Raw genomic sequence first — 16,454 nt, 5'->3', positions numbered from 1 at the left:
ATGTGCTGGCTCTGAAGGAAATCTCTTGCAGTTTGACGAATTGTTTCCAGTCCCTCCAGCAATCCATAACTCGCTCTCTTCCTTCTCTCTTTCCCTCTCCCCGTTCCCCTTTTCTCTCCCTTTTTCACAGAGCGCAACCCCCGGCGTTTTACCCTTTCTGAAGGACTCCAGGTAATCTGAAATGGCACTGACCCTTCTCGTCCTCCGATTACCTCTCTGAAGCATGAACTTGGGACAAAAATCACACATCAGAAAATTCGCCGTGATTATTTTGCAACGCTATCAGCACCGATCAATCACGCGCGCGGCCTAATGCTGGAATGCCTGACTTAGCCCAGGACTCCGACCGCATCTCGCCTGACTGACAGTTTTGGTAATTAAGTGATTGTATAGACCTCTCCGACTGTTCTAACAACCTTGTCAGGGCCTGTCTGTGGACAGAACAAGCTGAAATCAATGTGCTTCCTGCTCTCTGAGCAGTTCTGATCAAGTACTCAGACCGAAGGGGGAGCGGGCATCTGACCGCAGGGAAACTGCAACTCTAAATGATCGGATTATTGGGGGGGGGGGGGGGGAGGGCAGAGAAAGTTTACTTCTTCGAGGTAAGGAAAAGCTAGAGGCTTGGCTACACCCAGAAGAGGGTGTAGACCAGGAGTGGGGCTAGAGGCCAGGCGACTGTCACCCTGGGCCCCTAGGAGGTCTGGCAGGTGCTTCTCCCGACCCTCCAAGGGCAAGGGCTTTCCAGCTGTATGGTAGTCCCGGTAGTCCCCAAGCCGGGAAGGGGACAGCAGAGGCCCGGCACGCAGCAGCCAGAACTCGATGGTACATCGGTTTTCGCCTGGATTAGAGGCAGAGAGGCTGGTGGCTCAGTGTAAATGTCATGCGGCAGCTTTTAATAAAGGAATGTTCAGATTGTTAGATTGCAAAGCAACGTGAATTCTGTGCTCCCCGCTTCCCTATCCAGATTCGCCCTCCTCCTTCCTGGTCCAGGCGTACACATCACACCTCCGCGCTTGTTACAAATATGTTACATATTCAGAGTGATGTGAGCGTGGCGCCAGCGGGAGGGGCATGGCTCTAGCCTCACATCCTCCAGCCCAGGGTTGCCGGGCACCACGATGGACCACCGCCCCCCCCCCAAAATAGGCAAAAATACCCAAATCCAACCTGCCCCGTGGGAGCTTCCTTTACATTCTCACGATCGAATCTCAGAATAAGGTTCTATAGAAAACGTGGGGATGGGGTGGGGAGGAAATCTCATGACAGAAGAGTCAGGGCCCCCAGCTCTCGGCCTAGGGAACCCGGTATAAGTATTTTAAATCTTTCACTCGGACACTCACAAACATTAAAACCCCGACCAATTGAAAATACACACACAAATGGGGGAAGGGAATCAAAAATCAATGATGCGAGTTCAAAGCACCGGACTCGGGAGGAGGCTGTCTGGTGCTGGGCGCGGGGCCCAACACGCGGCGAGGGTCCGATCTGTGGTGACACCCGGCAGACATCCAGCCGAGAGAGAGAGAGAGAGAGAGAGAGAGAGAGAGAGAGAGAGAGAGAGAGAGACTGACTGTTAGTTGCGGGCTGGGGTGGGCTCCACACCCTAATCTAGCCCGCTCCTTACGGATCTCCCCTCCCTTGTCTGCCAGCCGCCCATCCTCAGAGAGAAAAATGTGAGCGTGGGCAACATTACGCACCATTAGGGAGACACTACGGTTTTAATGTGGCCTAATTAGTGCCGCTAACCGAGCAAATATTATTATATTGAATAGTGGTAATACGGTGAAAATATTAATGCTTTTGAACTTTGCACAGGGGAGCTGTTCCTTCGGCTCTCCCGGGACACCCCAAGCAAGCTCAGATTCAACAGCAGATGCGATCAGGCGCACCTCCGGGAGAAAAGGAACCCGAGGCCAGCTCAGACGTCTATGTATCATTTCAAGTACGTAAGCCACTCACTCCTTGGTCCAAGCCACACACCACCCACCACTCCAAAGGCCTTCTTCCAAATGTTCTCTCTCTCTCTCTCTCTCTCTCTCTCTCTCTCTCTCTCTCTCTCTCTCTCTCACACACACACACACACACGTCCACTCATGTCTCTTTCTGCTGCATCCCCTTTCTGAGATTCTGGAATACTATGGTGGGGCGCCTGGTGTTCCATCTAAACACAAGCTGCCAGGCAGGTGGGGGCGGGAGGGGGGCTCACTTAATTAGCGTTTAATTCACAGTCCCTCTTATTACCAAATGTTTTCTCTTGGGATTTTGGTGAAAAACGGGCAACAAACAATTATGAAACGCGGGAGGCTTCTCAAAATAAGGATTCTAAGACTTCCCACTTAGGAGTGTGCAGGGCCTGGCCGTGGAGAGGCTAGGTGGGAGGCACCACAGGCTGCTGGGGTGTCAGTCTCCCTCTCTCTTCTGCTCAGAACACTCACCCCTTTCTTAGGGAGCTCCTGGAGACAGAATCTAGGAGGTAGCTGTGTCTTGTCCTTAAAATAGGTCCTCTTTTTCCTATTTTTGGGCCACACCAGGGGAAGGTCCTGGGAATTTTCATCTGGGGTGATGGGTTGGTTGGGGAGGGGGAGGAATGGGACCGCGGGATTCTGAGCGGAGAGCGCCCCCTTTCAGGCTGAATTGCCTCGGCTGCTGGCGAACCGCGCTTGTTGTTGGCAGGCGGGAGAGGAGCTCTTTCCCAGACAAACTTGGTGTTAGTTGCGGCTGAAAGCGTTGCTTTTCTATGCAACCAATCCCTCACTCCCAAGTGGGAGCGATTGCACTATAGACGGCCTTCTAGACACTTGTCCAGTCCCTGGGATCCTGGGGCAGGAGCAGGCGGTTCCACAGGCGTTAACCCGAGACCCGGAGAGCTTTGTTGCCTGTCTGGTGGGAGAACAGACAGAATTTCCCACCCGCCGCGCCTGATCTGGGAACCCAGCCCCGCCTGCGTCGAGGCTGGAGTCTGGGCGGGGAGCTTCCAATTTGTTCCAGTGATGGCTCTTACTTAATAAGGCGATTGATTAGTGATCAAAGTGCCGTTTTAATTAGCCGCTTGTTAATTAACATCGTAAATGAATTTCCCCTTCTCTGATTGGCATTTTTGCGCAGCGCTCTTTTGCTGCGGCTTCTCCAAACCTTTTAACCCCAGGAATTGATATCAGAATTATCTCATAGATGACAGGGTTCCTTGTGTGCCACAAGGCAGCTATTTAAACTTCTCCAGGAGTTGGTCTTCAGTGGATGCTGGTTCAATTTAGAGTAAAATTAAGATTTCTCCCCATTATACTCCAGTTTCTCCCCCACTGCGTTCCCACTGTCTCCCTTGTGTTAGAAGAGACCTTTCCCTAGGCCTGCGAAGAACATCTAGTCTTCCAGAATTTGGCCATCTAGAAAGTGAAGAAAGAGCAGGAGTGGGGATGGAGATAAAGGGTGCAAGTCTGTTTTTAAAGGGGTGCTAGACTATCTCCTGGAATCAAACCGCAAAAACGGTATAACCTGCCATGCATTCCAACAGCAGGTGTGGGGGGATCCACGCAGTCAGTTCCTCTTCTGGCTGCAATGGGGAGATCTCTCAAGACAACATATACCTACGGATTGGATTGTAGCCCAGTCTTGATCAATTTTGTAGTTGGTTTAACCCTTAGCTGTCACAGAAATCTTTCCATAGCCCACTACTTGGGTTGCACCTCAGGGTCTGCTCTGTTCCTGTGTCTTTCCTATAGAAAACCTTGCTGTCCCAAACACTCGCCCTCACATGAGACTCCCTGCCTTCTGCTGAGCTTCCACTGTGCAGAGTTCATTATGACAATTTCCAGAACACACAAAGCACCTGCCACAGAATGCACATTCAGTACTTTTATTAGCTGATACCTGAAGGAACTAACCAGGGGAAAGGAATAAAAAAAGAATGGCTGAAAAAAAAAAAAAAAGAATGGCTGGTGGGGACTGCCCAGAGCTGGAAATAACTGGGCCTCAGTGGTGGGGGGAAGGTTGAATGCCTTGACAGGAAGACTAGAAGCTGGGGAAATAGGCCAAACCCACTCCTCCAGGCTTTCCTCTGCCCATGTTGGTGTCCCCCTGAGTGCCCTGGGCACCACAGATCTGCCGGCTGGGTACACTCTTCACTAGTTTCTTTCCCAACTTATCAGCATTAATGTTTCTGTAAAGTGATAACTTCTGCAAATTTTACAGTGCCGGAACTATCTCTCAAAACTTTCGGTCTCACAGAGCAATTACTACTTACTAGTTAACCATTGTAACTCTTTTCTCTTAGAATAACTTTGTTACTTTTTATTTAATTTTTAATTGTTTTTACCTCTGTCTCCCTGCTCCCAGTATCCACTCTTCTGCTTTCAGACTAAGGACCAGCTGAAGGAAAGACTCAGTTTCGTTGTTTTTATATTTTTCTCTTTAGTAGATGAGTTTTCTAAGCAAATATACACCAGTATCTAAAGCAGTTGGGAATGTATTTAAAAAGACTGCAAAAAGAAAAGGAACCTTGCACGTGGATCCAATCATGAGATGACAAGGTCATGCCGTGGTTGCCAAATCACCTTAGATTGCGGAGAGCCTATTTGTGTATCTTGCATCTTTTATAGACAGAGACAATAGCATGGTACCTCGGTTTGGGGTTATTGGCGCCGCCTAGTGGAGAGAGGCGCCTTTGCACCTCATTCCTGTCAATTGGCCCTGCCATAGAGACTCTTCTGGGAGAGAACAGTATTTTCAAGTCCATCATAATTTGGTGGTGAATTTCATCAAAATTAAAATCCATTTTAAAAATCTGATGCTCCAATTTAAATGAATATCAAAGTTAGACGATGAAAGTGGGTGGTAGGAGATGTACCGCACACTGTTTTGTGTTTGGATTATTCTTTGAGGTGGAGAAAAAGAAATTCATTTTGTTGATTGGCATTGGTGTGTCCTGGACAACTTGGCAGGAGATAGATTCTCTGGTGTGCACAGTTAGCAAGTCAACTGCTTTCTGGGCAACAAATTAAAAACTCTCCCCAAATTCAAGAATTTTCTTAATATATAAAAAAGACAATGAAGATTTTGAAGTGGAAGGTCGTTTTTAAAATGTTAGTTTAGGAATGCTTTTCTTACATTTTAAACCCAGCGAGGGAATTCGAGGTTAAAACTCAGCGAATGCATACATACTTTCTTGACAATGACCTGAAGCTGCCCCATCTGTAACTGAATTTAGATTTCTTTAATTTTAGTTTTGTTTACTTACATATTTTGAGACAGGTCTCTCTACAGAGCCCTATTCGGAAACTCACTATGTAGATCAGGTTGGTCTAGAACTCAGAGATCTGTCTGCCACACCCCGCTGAATTTTTTTTTCTTAAAGATGAAAAGTGAGCTATTTTTGCCAGAAAAAATGCATTTTGGGTGTACTTTATATCTACTCTCTCAAGAAAATAACAGCATACAAGAAACTGTCTGGAGAGGGGAGCCACTGAGGACAGTTAAATCAGGTCCTCGCTCTGAGGGATTGCTTCCCTAAGCTTGTGGCCTGGCTTGGATTTTTGAGGGCATTTCTAACATTTTCTGGGACCTAAAATCAGGGGCTTATATTTTCTTCACCATGATTCTTTTCCGAGGACTTAGCTTATAATAGTCCAAGAAAACCTGATATTGACATTTTCTTTTAAAATATGATTGGAAACATTCACAAGACGGGGCCTATTGAATTTGCTTTGGAGATTTCGTGGAACACGCCCTTCCATGCTCCCTCCCTCCCCAGGTCGTCCTCCATTCCTCTCTCTCTCTCTCTCTCTCTCTCTCTCTCTTTCTCCAGATTCCATCCCCCCCCCCCCCCAGGATCCCCACCATCTCCCCCGCCAAAGTCGCGAATTATTCCAAGAAAAACGCCCTGCCGACCTGCCCCACACAAGCTGCGCCAACAGCCTTTGAGCTCTTGAGTCATTGTAGGCGTTGGAACAAAACAAAAACAGGCTTAAATGAATTATTTATCAAGGTCGAGAATAATTGATTTGTGCAGGGCCGTCAGTGCCGATTTTAAGTGTCTTCTCCCCTTCCCCACTCCCCTCGAGCTGACTGTGAATTGAGGCCCCAGGAGAAGGCACACTTCCTTGGGGGATGCTGTTGGGTGATGTCAGAATGGGAACCCTAATCGATACCTGACCGGGGAAGGAAGAGTAGCTTTCCTCTGCATTCTTCTGCTGCCCAGGCGCCTTTCCCGCTCTTTCTGCAGAGCCTCAGGGTGCCAAGACTGTTCACCCGGGCCCTGGAGCCTGACAGGAGTTGCTTCAGCGAGTTAAGTCCCCTAGTTTTGGACCAGAAGGCCAAGGCCTAACCTTAAATCTCCTGGGAGGGTCTGCCGGGCCAGCAACCAGTTCTCCCGCCAAATGCCTCTGTCTAGGCCTTCTGAGGCTTCAAACTAGACTGGCCTGGCGCCACCCACCGGGCCTAGCTAGCCACAGGTCTTTAGAAAGGTCCTGGGGTCCCTCAGGCCACCAGCATCTGCTCCCAGCACGTCTTGGCTTCGACTCACCAAGCCGTTTCTCTGATGAAAGTGCTCGCCTTCTGAGAAAGGAGAGACTGACTGCCTAGATGGTACACCTTGGTAGCCTCCGTTTCTTCTCAGAGCCAGAGACGAAAAATGACACCAGGATGGTACACAGCTCTACATACTCTCGAAATAACGCGGGATCCCACTCAGGATCAAAGATCTCGATGTCCCCAGGATGACCACCAACCACCTTCTCCTTTCATATCTGGGACTCATACTTCCAAACCGTGGGAAGAAATACCCCCCCACCCCGCCCTCAAGAGGGAAAGGGCGGGAGGGAGGAAGGGAGGGAGGGACGGGGGAGGGTGGAGAGAGAGAGAGAGAGAGAGAGAGAGAGAGAGAGAGAGAGAACCGCAACTAACCCCGTCACCCTGCCCTGTCCTTCACTGGCAAAATTTTACACCGAGTCACGGAAACGATGCCAACCACGCAGATCCATAAGGTTCTTAAAAATGGTAATTTGGAGTAAAATGTAACTCAAGGAACTTTGAATCATTCATTAGCACCTTATAATTACTCTGCTAATTAGGTTGACACGGCACTTAATCAGGAGTAATACGCCGTCTTGTCATTGGCGCTTCCCATTACTCTGACATTCAACAAGAGACAGGTTGGAGACGTCCTGAAGAAAAGAACGCAAGATACCCTCCGACGAGGCGGCATCATAGTCGCGCTCTGGGTCCCAAATGAATCCACAGTGACTGTTTCCTTTCCAAATAGGCGGCCTGCCACAGTGGGCATGGAAGCCCTGGAGGGAGGCGCGGGGGCGTGGGGTGCCCGGTACTCTGTGCACCCCTGTTTCCGCAGCCCCACGCAGCCCGACACCGCAGGGAACCGAGGCTGCCGTCGTCACCAGAGAACGCCTCGGGCAGGGTTTTCCCGTCTCAGGAGAAAGTGGTTGGCCAGGCATTTCTTCCAGCACAGGCTCTAATGGCAGACGAAGCGGGGTTTGAGCTTAAGACCGGATCCTCCCCGATAGGGGGTCAAGGAGGGAGGTCTGGTTCTCTCGGTCTCCAGGACCAGCTACCCGGCTGGGCCGAGCTGGAGCGCTCCGCCCTGGAGACCCGCGCTCAGAGGCAGCGGGCCCGCGCGGAGCTCCCACACTTTCCCGTGGGCTCTCCAGGCACCCCCTTACCCTGTCCCTTGTGTTTACGGACTACTCAAGCGTGCTTGGGAACCTTGCGAGCGAGAACGCGCAGCAGGTCACGGGGAACCGCGGGATCCTTTTGGCCCTGGTGGTCTCTCCACTCAACCCTCCATCCCCGCCTTCACACGGGCGCTTCTAACGAATCATTACCACGTCCCCGCTCCCCGCCCTCGGGTACCCTTTCTCCTTCGCCCCTCTTTCTTTCCCCCATCTCCCTTCGCCGATCACTCGTTACAGTGGGTACCACTTGGACCCCCTGGAGTAGGCGTCGGGCTCAGGGCTGCGGGCACACGGAGGTCCGGGTTCTCAAAAGAGCAGCGGGGTTCGAGGCGCGCTGCTGACGGGCTGGCCAGGCGCGCGCCCATTGGCTCCTGGCACGTCGGCGTCGCTTGCTGGTGCGGGAGCGGCCAATGGGGCGCGGGGCCCGGGCGGCGGGGGCGCGGGTGGGGAGCGGCGGCGGGGGCCGTGACGTCACGGGAGGGGGTCGGCGCCGCCCGCGAGCCGGCGGATGACAAGCCAACGCGCGGGGCAGCGGCGGGAGTCGCCGGGCGCCGCCTGTCCGCGGTCTCCTGCGCCCGCGCCTGCTCCTTCGATCCTTCTCCTCCTCCCGGGACGCCTGCGGCCGCGACCGCTCCGCAACTTTCCAAGAAAGTTCAGAAACTCAGCTCCGGAGCGGCCGGGTCGCTTGTGGTGGTCACCTCGGGGATCGCTAGGGCTTTGCGTTCGCTACACCTGCCTTGGCCGCCGCCGCCGCCGCCCAGGACAGGGCAGTGGGCAGACCCAGGCGGCGGCGGTGGCGGTGGCGGCGGCGGAGTAGCTGCGGCCGCCAGCACCTTAGCCTGGGTACCGCGCGCCGCCGCCGCCCACGTGCGCGGTGGTCCAGCAGAGCGCATCTTTCTGCTTGGGGCATTTTTTTGGTTTTCTATCTCTCATCTTTCTTTCCTTTTACGTTTTGCTTATGGGAAAAAGTTGAGTCGAAAGTGTCCAACAATTGCCACGTTCCCGTTATCCTCCTTTCCCGCCCCACTTTTTTTTAAAGCAGTGCCAACGGATTTTTGTTGTTGTTGTTGTTAAAGAGTCTGTTTTGTTTTATGATCGATAGTTTCCCTTGCTTGGTCCTGGCGGTTGCTGATCCGCGGAGTGGCGTGGACCTCATGTAGAAATGACAGCAATGGAAGGGGCCAGCGGGTCGAGTTTTGGAATAGACACGATTTTGTCCGGTGCCGGTTCCGGCAGCCCCGGCATGATGAACGGAGATTTCCGCCCTCTCGGTGAAGCTAGAACCACGGATTTTAGGAGCCAGGCCACCCCGTCACCCTGTTCGGAGATTGATACCGTGGGAACGGCGCCCTCTTCTCCGATCTCGGTCACCTTGGAGCCCCCGGAGCCGCATCTTGTGACAGACGGGCCCCAGCATCACCATCACCTCCACCATGGCCAACAGCCGCCGCCACCGCCAGCCGCGGGCCCCGCACAAAGTTTGCAGCCTTCGCCCCAACAGCAACCGCCTCCGCAGCCACCGTCGGCAGCCCAACAGCTGGGCTCAGCCGCCTCGGCCCCCAGGACTTCCACCTCTTCATTTCTAATTAAGGACATCTTGGGGGACAGCAAACCTCTGGCGGCTTGTGCGCCCTACAGCACCAGCGTCTCTCCTCATCACACGCCGAAGCAGGAGAGCAATGCGGCGCACGAGAGCTTCAGGCCAAAGCTGGAGCAGGAGGACAGCAAAACGAAGCTGGACAAGAGGGAGGACTCCCAGAGCGACATCAAATGCCATGGTGAGTTGCGCCGGGGCTGCCCGGGTGATCAAGGCGCTTGAGCAACAGAGTGGGAGCTGGAGAGGGCCTCGGCGTGCGATTCAGCAAACGCACCCCAAACTCAGTGGCTCACATTTCTCCCCTACGACCTTCACCGACAGCAGCTTCGTTCTTTGTTTTACTTAATTGTAAATGAGGAGGCTGGCCACTGGGAGAGATGGGATACAAGATGCTTTTCTTTGAAAACGGGGATCGACTTGAGATTGTTTTTGTGTGTGTGGTTTGTTTTAGCTGAGACCTTGCGAATGGGATTGGGAGGGGTGGAGAGAAGCTTATAGCTAGCTGGGATTGCCCCCTCTGTAATCATAACTCGACATTTATTCTTGAATGCAAATGCCCCCTCCCCAAATATTTTTCAAATAACAACAGGATTTGTCTGATTTAATGTTGGACAAATTTCCAACGTTATTACGGGAGCAATTTATTTTTTACAAGCCGGTGATTAATACAGGAAAAAAAGCATAGTCCATTAAAAAAAAAACACCCCTTTCGTCAATACCCCCAACAAAATGTCTGCGGCCTAATCAACACTGGCCCTTTGCAATAACGAAATATTTATGAAAATTAAATTGTATGGACTTGAATTTGTTCTTGTAAAATGAAGATGACATGGAAATTATCCTTTAGCACTATTTTCTTCCTGGGCAATTTCATAAGTAACTCTTCTGGGCTTTGCATTGTAAGAGTTTTAACACACCAAGGAGGCTTTTTTTCTCCCTTTACTGAGAAGTTGTTGCTGTTATTATTAATAATTATTATTAATGCTTGATTCTCTGGTCAAGATTGCTGTCTGGAAGGTAGGATATGGGTTCTTCATTTTACTGTTTATAGCATTAGCATAATAGTGCCCCAAACAGATGTACAGTCTGGTCTGGCGATTTTCGTGCACCAACCTCCCCAGTGGGTCAATTAGAGAGATTATTGTTCTTCCTGCCGGGAAGATCAAGGAGTGCTCCACAAACCGGCACAAACAGAGAGGGATTGACATATCGATTTCCCAACATTTCAGCAAAAAACCAAAGTTGACAAATAGAATCCGGAAATTTCTGCACTGTCACCTGGACGGACTGACTCAAGTGGTTTTTTGTTTTGTTTTGTTTTGTTGTTTTGTTTTTTTGAGCTCAGCTCAGTGTCTGGGTGATACATTGTCTCTGAAGCTTGAAAAAGATCTGGTACAGAGGAAGCTGAAGGTAGCCTGAGTAGAACCTTTTCCAAGTGCATCTGAAAAAGGAGAAACAAAGGCTTCTAACTTCCAGTGAGAAGGGAAAAAAAATTAAAAGTAACACGATGTTTGGGTGTCATAAAAACGAAGTAGAAAGACTTTTGGGGGTACCAAATAAAGAATTTCCCTTTGAAAACAATAAATAAATAAGTAAGTAAGTAAGCAAGTAAATAAATAAATAAATAAAGAGAGGCCACATTGTCTCCTCTCAAATCAAAGAAAAAGAGTTAGCAGGGGATCAGACACCGCTAGAACTCTCACAGGCCTCTACACTAAGGCCCAGTGAGGGGTGTGTGTGTGCTGAGTGTGACCTGGTGTGGGAATGTGTGTGCCAGGTGGACAGTCCTCTCCTCTCCTGCCCTTCAGGCTGACTAACAGAGTTGTACCACTGTTTCTACCCCAGGAACAAAGGAAGAAGGAGATCGGGAGATTACAAGTAGCCGAGAGAGTCCCCCTGTGAGAGCCAAGAAACCCCGAAAAGCCAGGACAGCTTTCTCGGACCACCAGCTCAATCAGCTGGAGCGCAGCTTCGAGAGGCAGAAGTACCTGAGTGTCCAGGACCGCATGGACTTGGCAGCGGCACTCAACCTCACTGATACTCAAGTCAAGACTTGGTACCAGAACCGCAGGTGAGGACAGTTGTCCGCCCTCCTGCCCTCTGGAGACCAGGGACGGAGAATCACAGGGGCTAAAGCGGGTGCTTTCAGGCAGGGCTTAGCCATACCTCTAAATGAGAGAGACCTAATTGTCCTAAAAAGTGGTTCTTTCCCGTGTGAAACTTGAGCTACCAGAATTTCCCCCTTGTTGTCCTCAGATCAACCAAGCCGCACCTTCTCAAATTGAAACATCTGTGCAGCTGACAGGATGAGCCTGTGTACTCAGGGTACACTTAGACCTGCCACAGGCTGGCTCCAAATGTCTGCAGCGGGCAACACGACCTAGCTAATGGAAGTCCCCACAGAGCTGTCCCACCAGCCTTGGCTTAAATGTGAGGCAGTTGGGAAAGCCAAGGTCCAAACCTTGGTTGACACAGCCTGGAAGATTAGGGACGCCCATCTGGGTTAGTGTTGGACTGGAGGCCACAGACTGAAGAATCAGGCAGCTGGTTGAGCATCCAGTCTGGAGTGTGTGTGTGTGGGGGGGAGGGGCGGGATGTGTGTCCCCTCCCAGCACAGGATGCTTTTTCTGCAGTCCTGTAAGGGAAAAGGGTGGGGGAAAGGAGCCAGATCTTATCCCATACCACGGATTCTCTAAAAAAGACGCCAAGAAAGTGACTGGCCTCACCGTGGAAGCTAAGGACAAACTTGGGCAATAGGAATTCAGGCTATGTCCTGTTTCAACACCTGGCATTCGGCTCCCTCATCTCCATTTTCTGCCCCCTCTGTCGTTCGTGTTCTAATCGTTCATAAGTGGGGTTGGAAATGCCCAATCCGTTGTCATCTTACCATAATTTTCTGTCTCATTACATACGGTTTCAGCCACCCTAATTCTGTCGGAAAACATTAGTGTCATTTGTAGCCAATTTAAAACCGGCGACATGTTTATTAATTTGGCAGGAGCTGCTGGGTATGGGTGCCCCACCAGGCTTCCCTTCCTTCCTAGGGCATTTGAGTAGATGTCCTCTCTTCCTAGCTTGGTGCACTGGGGGAGGGAGGAGACCCAAAAAATGGATAACAGGCTTTAAGTACTATTTTCTCTTTGAGGAGGAAACTTCTTGAAATGCATTTCCTCCCACCTAAGAATGGTCAGGGGTACCGTTCCCTTGGGAGAGCTCGCTCTCACACGAATTCCATTTTTAAACCTAGTCGCCCTTCTGTGCTAAGCTTGTGAAGCCTGGTAGGGCTGAAGGAAGAGTTGTCTCCACAGCCTTGAAGGGGACAAACCCTGAGGCTCAGGCGCCCTTTGTTTCTGGTTTTGGTTTCCTAGGGTGCAATGGGATGGGGGATGGGCCGAGAGCCAGCATTTTAGGTCGCCGGTCAGAGCGCGTCTAGGAGAATGGGGGTGGGGGAAGGCAAAGGAAGACAGCTGGTGTAAAGATGGGGTCTGATTTGGCCTCCGGGAAAGTTGCAGGACCTAGTTTAACCGTGGGGCGGATAGTATAGCAGAGGGCCAGGGAAGGAAACTCGTAGGATTCCATTGGCGAGTGTCTCCAGGTAGAAGTCGCGGTTTGAAGAACCGATTTTGGTTTGGGGCCATCCTGAGAGTGAGTCGGGGAGGCTGAGGCAGGAGTGTGCACCTTGACTTCCCCAGCCTTCCAGGAGCTGGGAGGGCAGGAGACGGCGGGGAGCGATGGGCTCGGTGCCTGACTATCCTCCGCAGCCGCCGCCCGCCCGCTCCCTCACTCGCTTTCTTTCAGAACCAAGTGGAAGCGACAGACCGCAGTGGGCCTGGAGCTGCTGGCAGAGGCTGGGAACTACTCCGCTCTACAGAGGATGTTCCCGTCGCCTTATTTCTACCACCCAAGCCTGCTGGGCAGCATGGACAGCACCACAGCGGCGGCGGCGGCCGCGGCCATGTACAGCAGCATGTACCGGACTCCTCCGGCACCCCACCCGCAGCTGCAGCGGCCGCTGGTGCCCCGCGTCCTCATCCACGGCCTGGGGCCTGGGGGACAGCCGGCCCTCAACCCTTTGTCCAACCCCATCCCAGGCACCCCGCATCCCCGGTGAGGAAGGAGGGACCGTGCCGAAGCCCTCCAATTCCCATTCCGCCCCGGACAGCTGCCCCGCCTCTCCCCGCACCAGGCCAACAGGAATAGAGGCTGAGGAGTCAAAGGGGAGCTCACCGGTGGGCTGGGGTCCCCAAGGACCAGCCAGCTCTCTGCTCTCCATCTGCCCCCTCAGAGGCAGGGATGCAAAGCTCCCAACAGTGTGAATGGCCCCACTGAAAGGCTACCAGTAAGTGAAAAACATCCACAAAAGCAAACCCTCGACTTCTTTTTTAACAGAATGACTTTAGGGACCCGCGGAAGGGAGGGAGGGGGGAGGGCTAAGAAGGGATGAGAGAAGGGCGTGGAGAGGGGCTCTCTGGCAGAGAGAATTGTTGCTGGACACAGCCTGAAGTTCACCCTCGGGCAGAAGGTGATTTCCTGGACATCCAATCTGCCTCAGAGCAGAGGAGGGGGATGGAGAACTTTGCACTGATTTCTCATGAGATTTTTTTTTCTTTTGAAAAAAGTGGCATGCTACATAATATGAAAAAATGTACATTTGAAAGACTGAGTGATAAGTGATATATCATATTTATTATATGTTGTCCAAAACAGAGTCACTTATATACGTCAGTAAAAAACATGATTTTTCTTTTCATGTCTTTTTGATTCAGTAAAATAAATGCTTAGACAAAAGTATAGATTTTTCTGTGATTGAAAATTACAAAAATAAAGTTTATCTTTTTTTAACAAGCAATGAAATCCCAGGGAGCTGATTTTACTTAAAATAGCACGCACCGATGATGAAACGCGCGACTTGGGCGCAGAAAAGCATCCCTCCACAAAATCTGTCGACTTTGGGCTGTCTTGTTGACAGACCCTCCTTTTCGGGTGCCTGCCTTTTCTGAGCTGCAGAGACTATGTGTAGTGCCTGTCTTTTTATGCGATGGTTTAAAGAATGAATACTTGTTTGTGGACTGTTAGTGCTAGCAAAATAGGCAACCGACTTTCCCTGCTGTTCCCGTCTGGATGTGAAGGCTTTGCGGTGTGTGGTGATTCTTCTGTCTGCCCCTCCCCTTCTAGCGCTCTCTTCCTAGGGTTGTGAGAGTCCGGAGCACTGGCCAGCGAAGACAGCAGGAGCCGGGCGGCAGGCGGACACCAGGCCGGCCTTGCAGCTGTTCAGCCGCCCGGGGCTGGGCACTCGCACAGCCGGACAGCCTGCTAGCGAGAGGCTGCAGGCCGAGCAATTAGGACGCCCCGGGGGACGCTGAGTGCCCCGCTAGCAAACCCTTGTCGCTGCTTTGATCCTTGCCTTCTTAGTCCCCAACGGCGACCTTCCAGCCCCGCAGCCCCTCACCTAGTCGCTCGCCTTAATGAGTTCACTGTGCTTGTGTCTGCGGAGCGGGAATACAGCGTCAAACTCTAGTTGAGACAAGCTTGCCAAGTCTTGTTATCTGTGCTTTCTGGAAGGGCTGGCACCCAAAAGGAAAGATCTTGCCCAGCGTGAAGAGTGTAGAGGAGGGCCTTTCGGGACTTCTCAGTGTGTGTGTGTGTGTGTGTGTGTGTGTGTGTGTGTGTGTGTGTGTGTGTGTCAGCACCAGGGCCAGACCTTGATTTTAGACTGCAGGTGGCCAGGGCTGACTCTTTACCAAGCCCAGCAGTAAGGATTGCACCAAGGAAAACTGTAGGGACGAGGGGCAGACTAGACACAGTTACCTAGCTGTTCAGGTTCCTGTTTGGCGTCAGGTCACTTCCTCAGCAGCAGGGAGAACTGGTTCTACCAGCTCCCCCTTTCCTCTAGCCTCGGTTCTGTCCTGGGGCTCTGACAAAGAGACCAGAGACGGCTCGTTCACTTTCAGACCAGCTGGCTTTGCTTGATGCCTTAAGCTTTGCTTTTAAAAAAATGTTTTAAAAAAATGTAGCGATGTGGGGTATAAACTGCAGAGGGGTTGGGAGGAGAAAGGAAGGCAGGAGGTGAGAGCAGGGAGGAAATTGACCCGGCACCTTGATCAGACCGAGCTGATTAGGGAGTGGCTTGCAGATCTCCCTCCAGCTCCTCAACCGAATCAAAATGGTCGAGGTCTTTTTATGATTCTAACAGGAGTCTGGGCTGGCCCTTCTAATTTTTTGCCCGCTGAGCGGGGACAAACTCAGACAGCTGGGCTTGGCGGGAAAGAGGACATCACTTTGTCCAGCGGAGAGGCCCAGTGCCTGGGCCCTCAGCAGACTCTCCTGTCCCGTCTTAGCTTTGGTTGAATTTTTAAAAAAAATCAAGCTTCAGTAGTTTAGGAGGGTTTGCCGAGGCCTACAAATTCTAAGGCGTGAAGATGCTGAATAGTGTCTGTTCACGCTGGACCTGGGTTTGGTGAGTTCGGGGCCCAAGAAGTGGACCTAGGAAAGCACAGGTTTCACGGGTGGAAAGAATCCACATAAAAGATTATCCAAGACCATATGCACAAATCTATACACCCAGGCAAGGCTTTGGCACCCATTGGCACCTGCTGGTTGCCAGGTCAGTCTGAACTTGGACTCTGTGGGTGGTCAGGGCAGGGCAGCCCTTTCTACTCTGTCAGTAATGGCTTTGCATACATCAAAACCCCTGCAAGTCCACCTTTCTTCAGAACCATGCTTTCTTCCCTGCATTTGCTTTGGTTTTGACTCCTTGCTGCTCTGTGATCATTAGATTGGGGTGCTGCAAGAGGAATGGACCCGGGGAGAAAGCTGGGTCCCCGAGTTCTTTCCTCTCCTTCAGTATTGCTGCAGAGGAGACCTGTCACCATGCTACTGCTTAGAAGTCAAGTGTAAAAACTGGTTCATTCCTTTACAAGGGGTCTCTTTTTCCCTGGTGTGGGGTGGGGTAATGGCTGATGGGTGAGAAGCAAGGAGGAAGCTAATGTGTCTTCTTCACAGGTAACTTAGCTGGAGAAGTGGCTGCCACTGGCTGCACCCCTATGTTTCCCCACTTGCCCTCCCGCTGTCTTCTCTCTGGACTGATTCAGGGAAGTCTAGACAAATAGAAACTCCTGGTGACATTCTTTGCTTCCCATAGGCACACAAGAAAATGAACTTGTATCAGAGGGCTG

At 51.5% G+C, this 16,454-nt stretch overlaps 1 protein-coding gene across 1 annotated transcript; it reads left to right on the top strand.

The window, feature by feature from the left end:
- The first annotated feature begins 8,200 nt into the window (after nucleotides 1-8,200).
- Barhl2 (BarH like homeobox 2) lies at nucleotides 8,201-14,113 on the top strand. Its single transcript, XM_041642085.1, has 3 exons — nucleotides 8,201-9,460; nucleotides 11,125-11,350; nucleotides 13,078-14,113. The coding sequence occupies exons 1-3, from the start codon at nucleotides 8,845-8,847 to the stop codon at nucleotides 13,388-13,390; spliced, it is 1,155 nt and encodes a 384-aa protein (XP_041498019.1). The 5' UTR covers nucleotides 8,201-8,844; the 3' UTR covers nucleotides 13,391-14,113.
- Nucleotides 14,114-16,454: the final 2,341 nt, after the last annotated feature.

Source organism: Microtus oregoni, unplaced genomic scaffold, assembly GCF_018167655.1.
Source record: "Microtus oregoni isolate MIOR12 unplaced genomic scaffold, Mior012 000072F_ref0000427, whole genome shotgun sequence".
NCBI lineage: Eukaryota > Metazoa > Chordata > Mammalia > Rodentia > Cricetidae > Microtus > Microtus oregoni.
This window is presented reverse-complemented; position numbering and strand designations above follow the sequence as displayed.

Coding starts and splice junctions, on each gene's coding strand:
- Barhl2 (XM_041642085.1), top strand. CDS start 8,845: ATGACAGCAATGGAAGGGGCCAGCGGGTCGAGTTTTGGAATAGACACG. Junction 9,461..11,124: donor GAGCGACATCAAATGCCATG/GTGAGTTGCGCC, acceptor TTTCTACCCCAG/GAACAAAGGAAGAAGGAGAT. Junction 11,351..13,077: donor ACTTGGTACCAGAACCGCAG/GTGAGGACAGTT, acceptor GCTTTCTTTCAG/AACCAAGTGGAAGCGACAGA.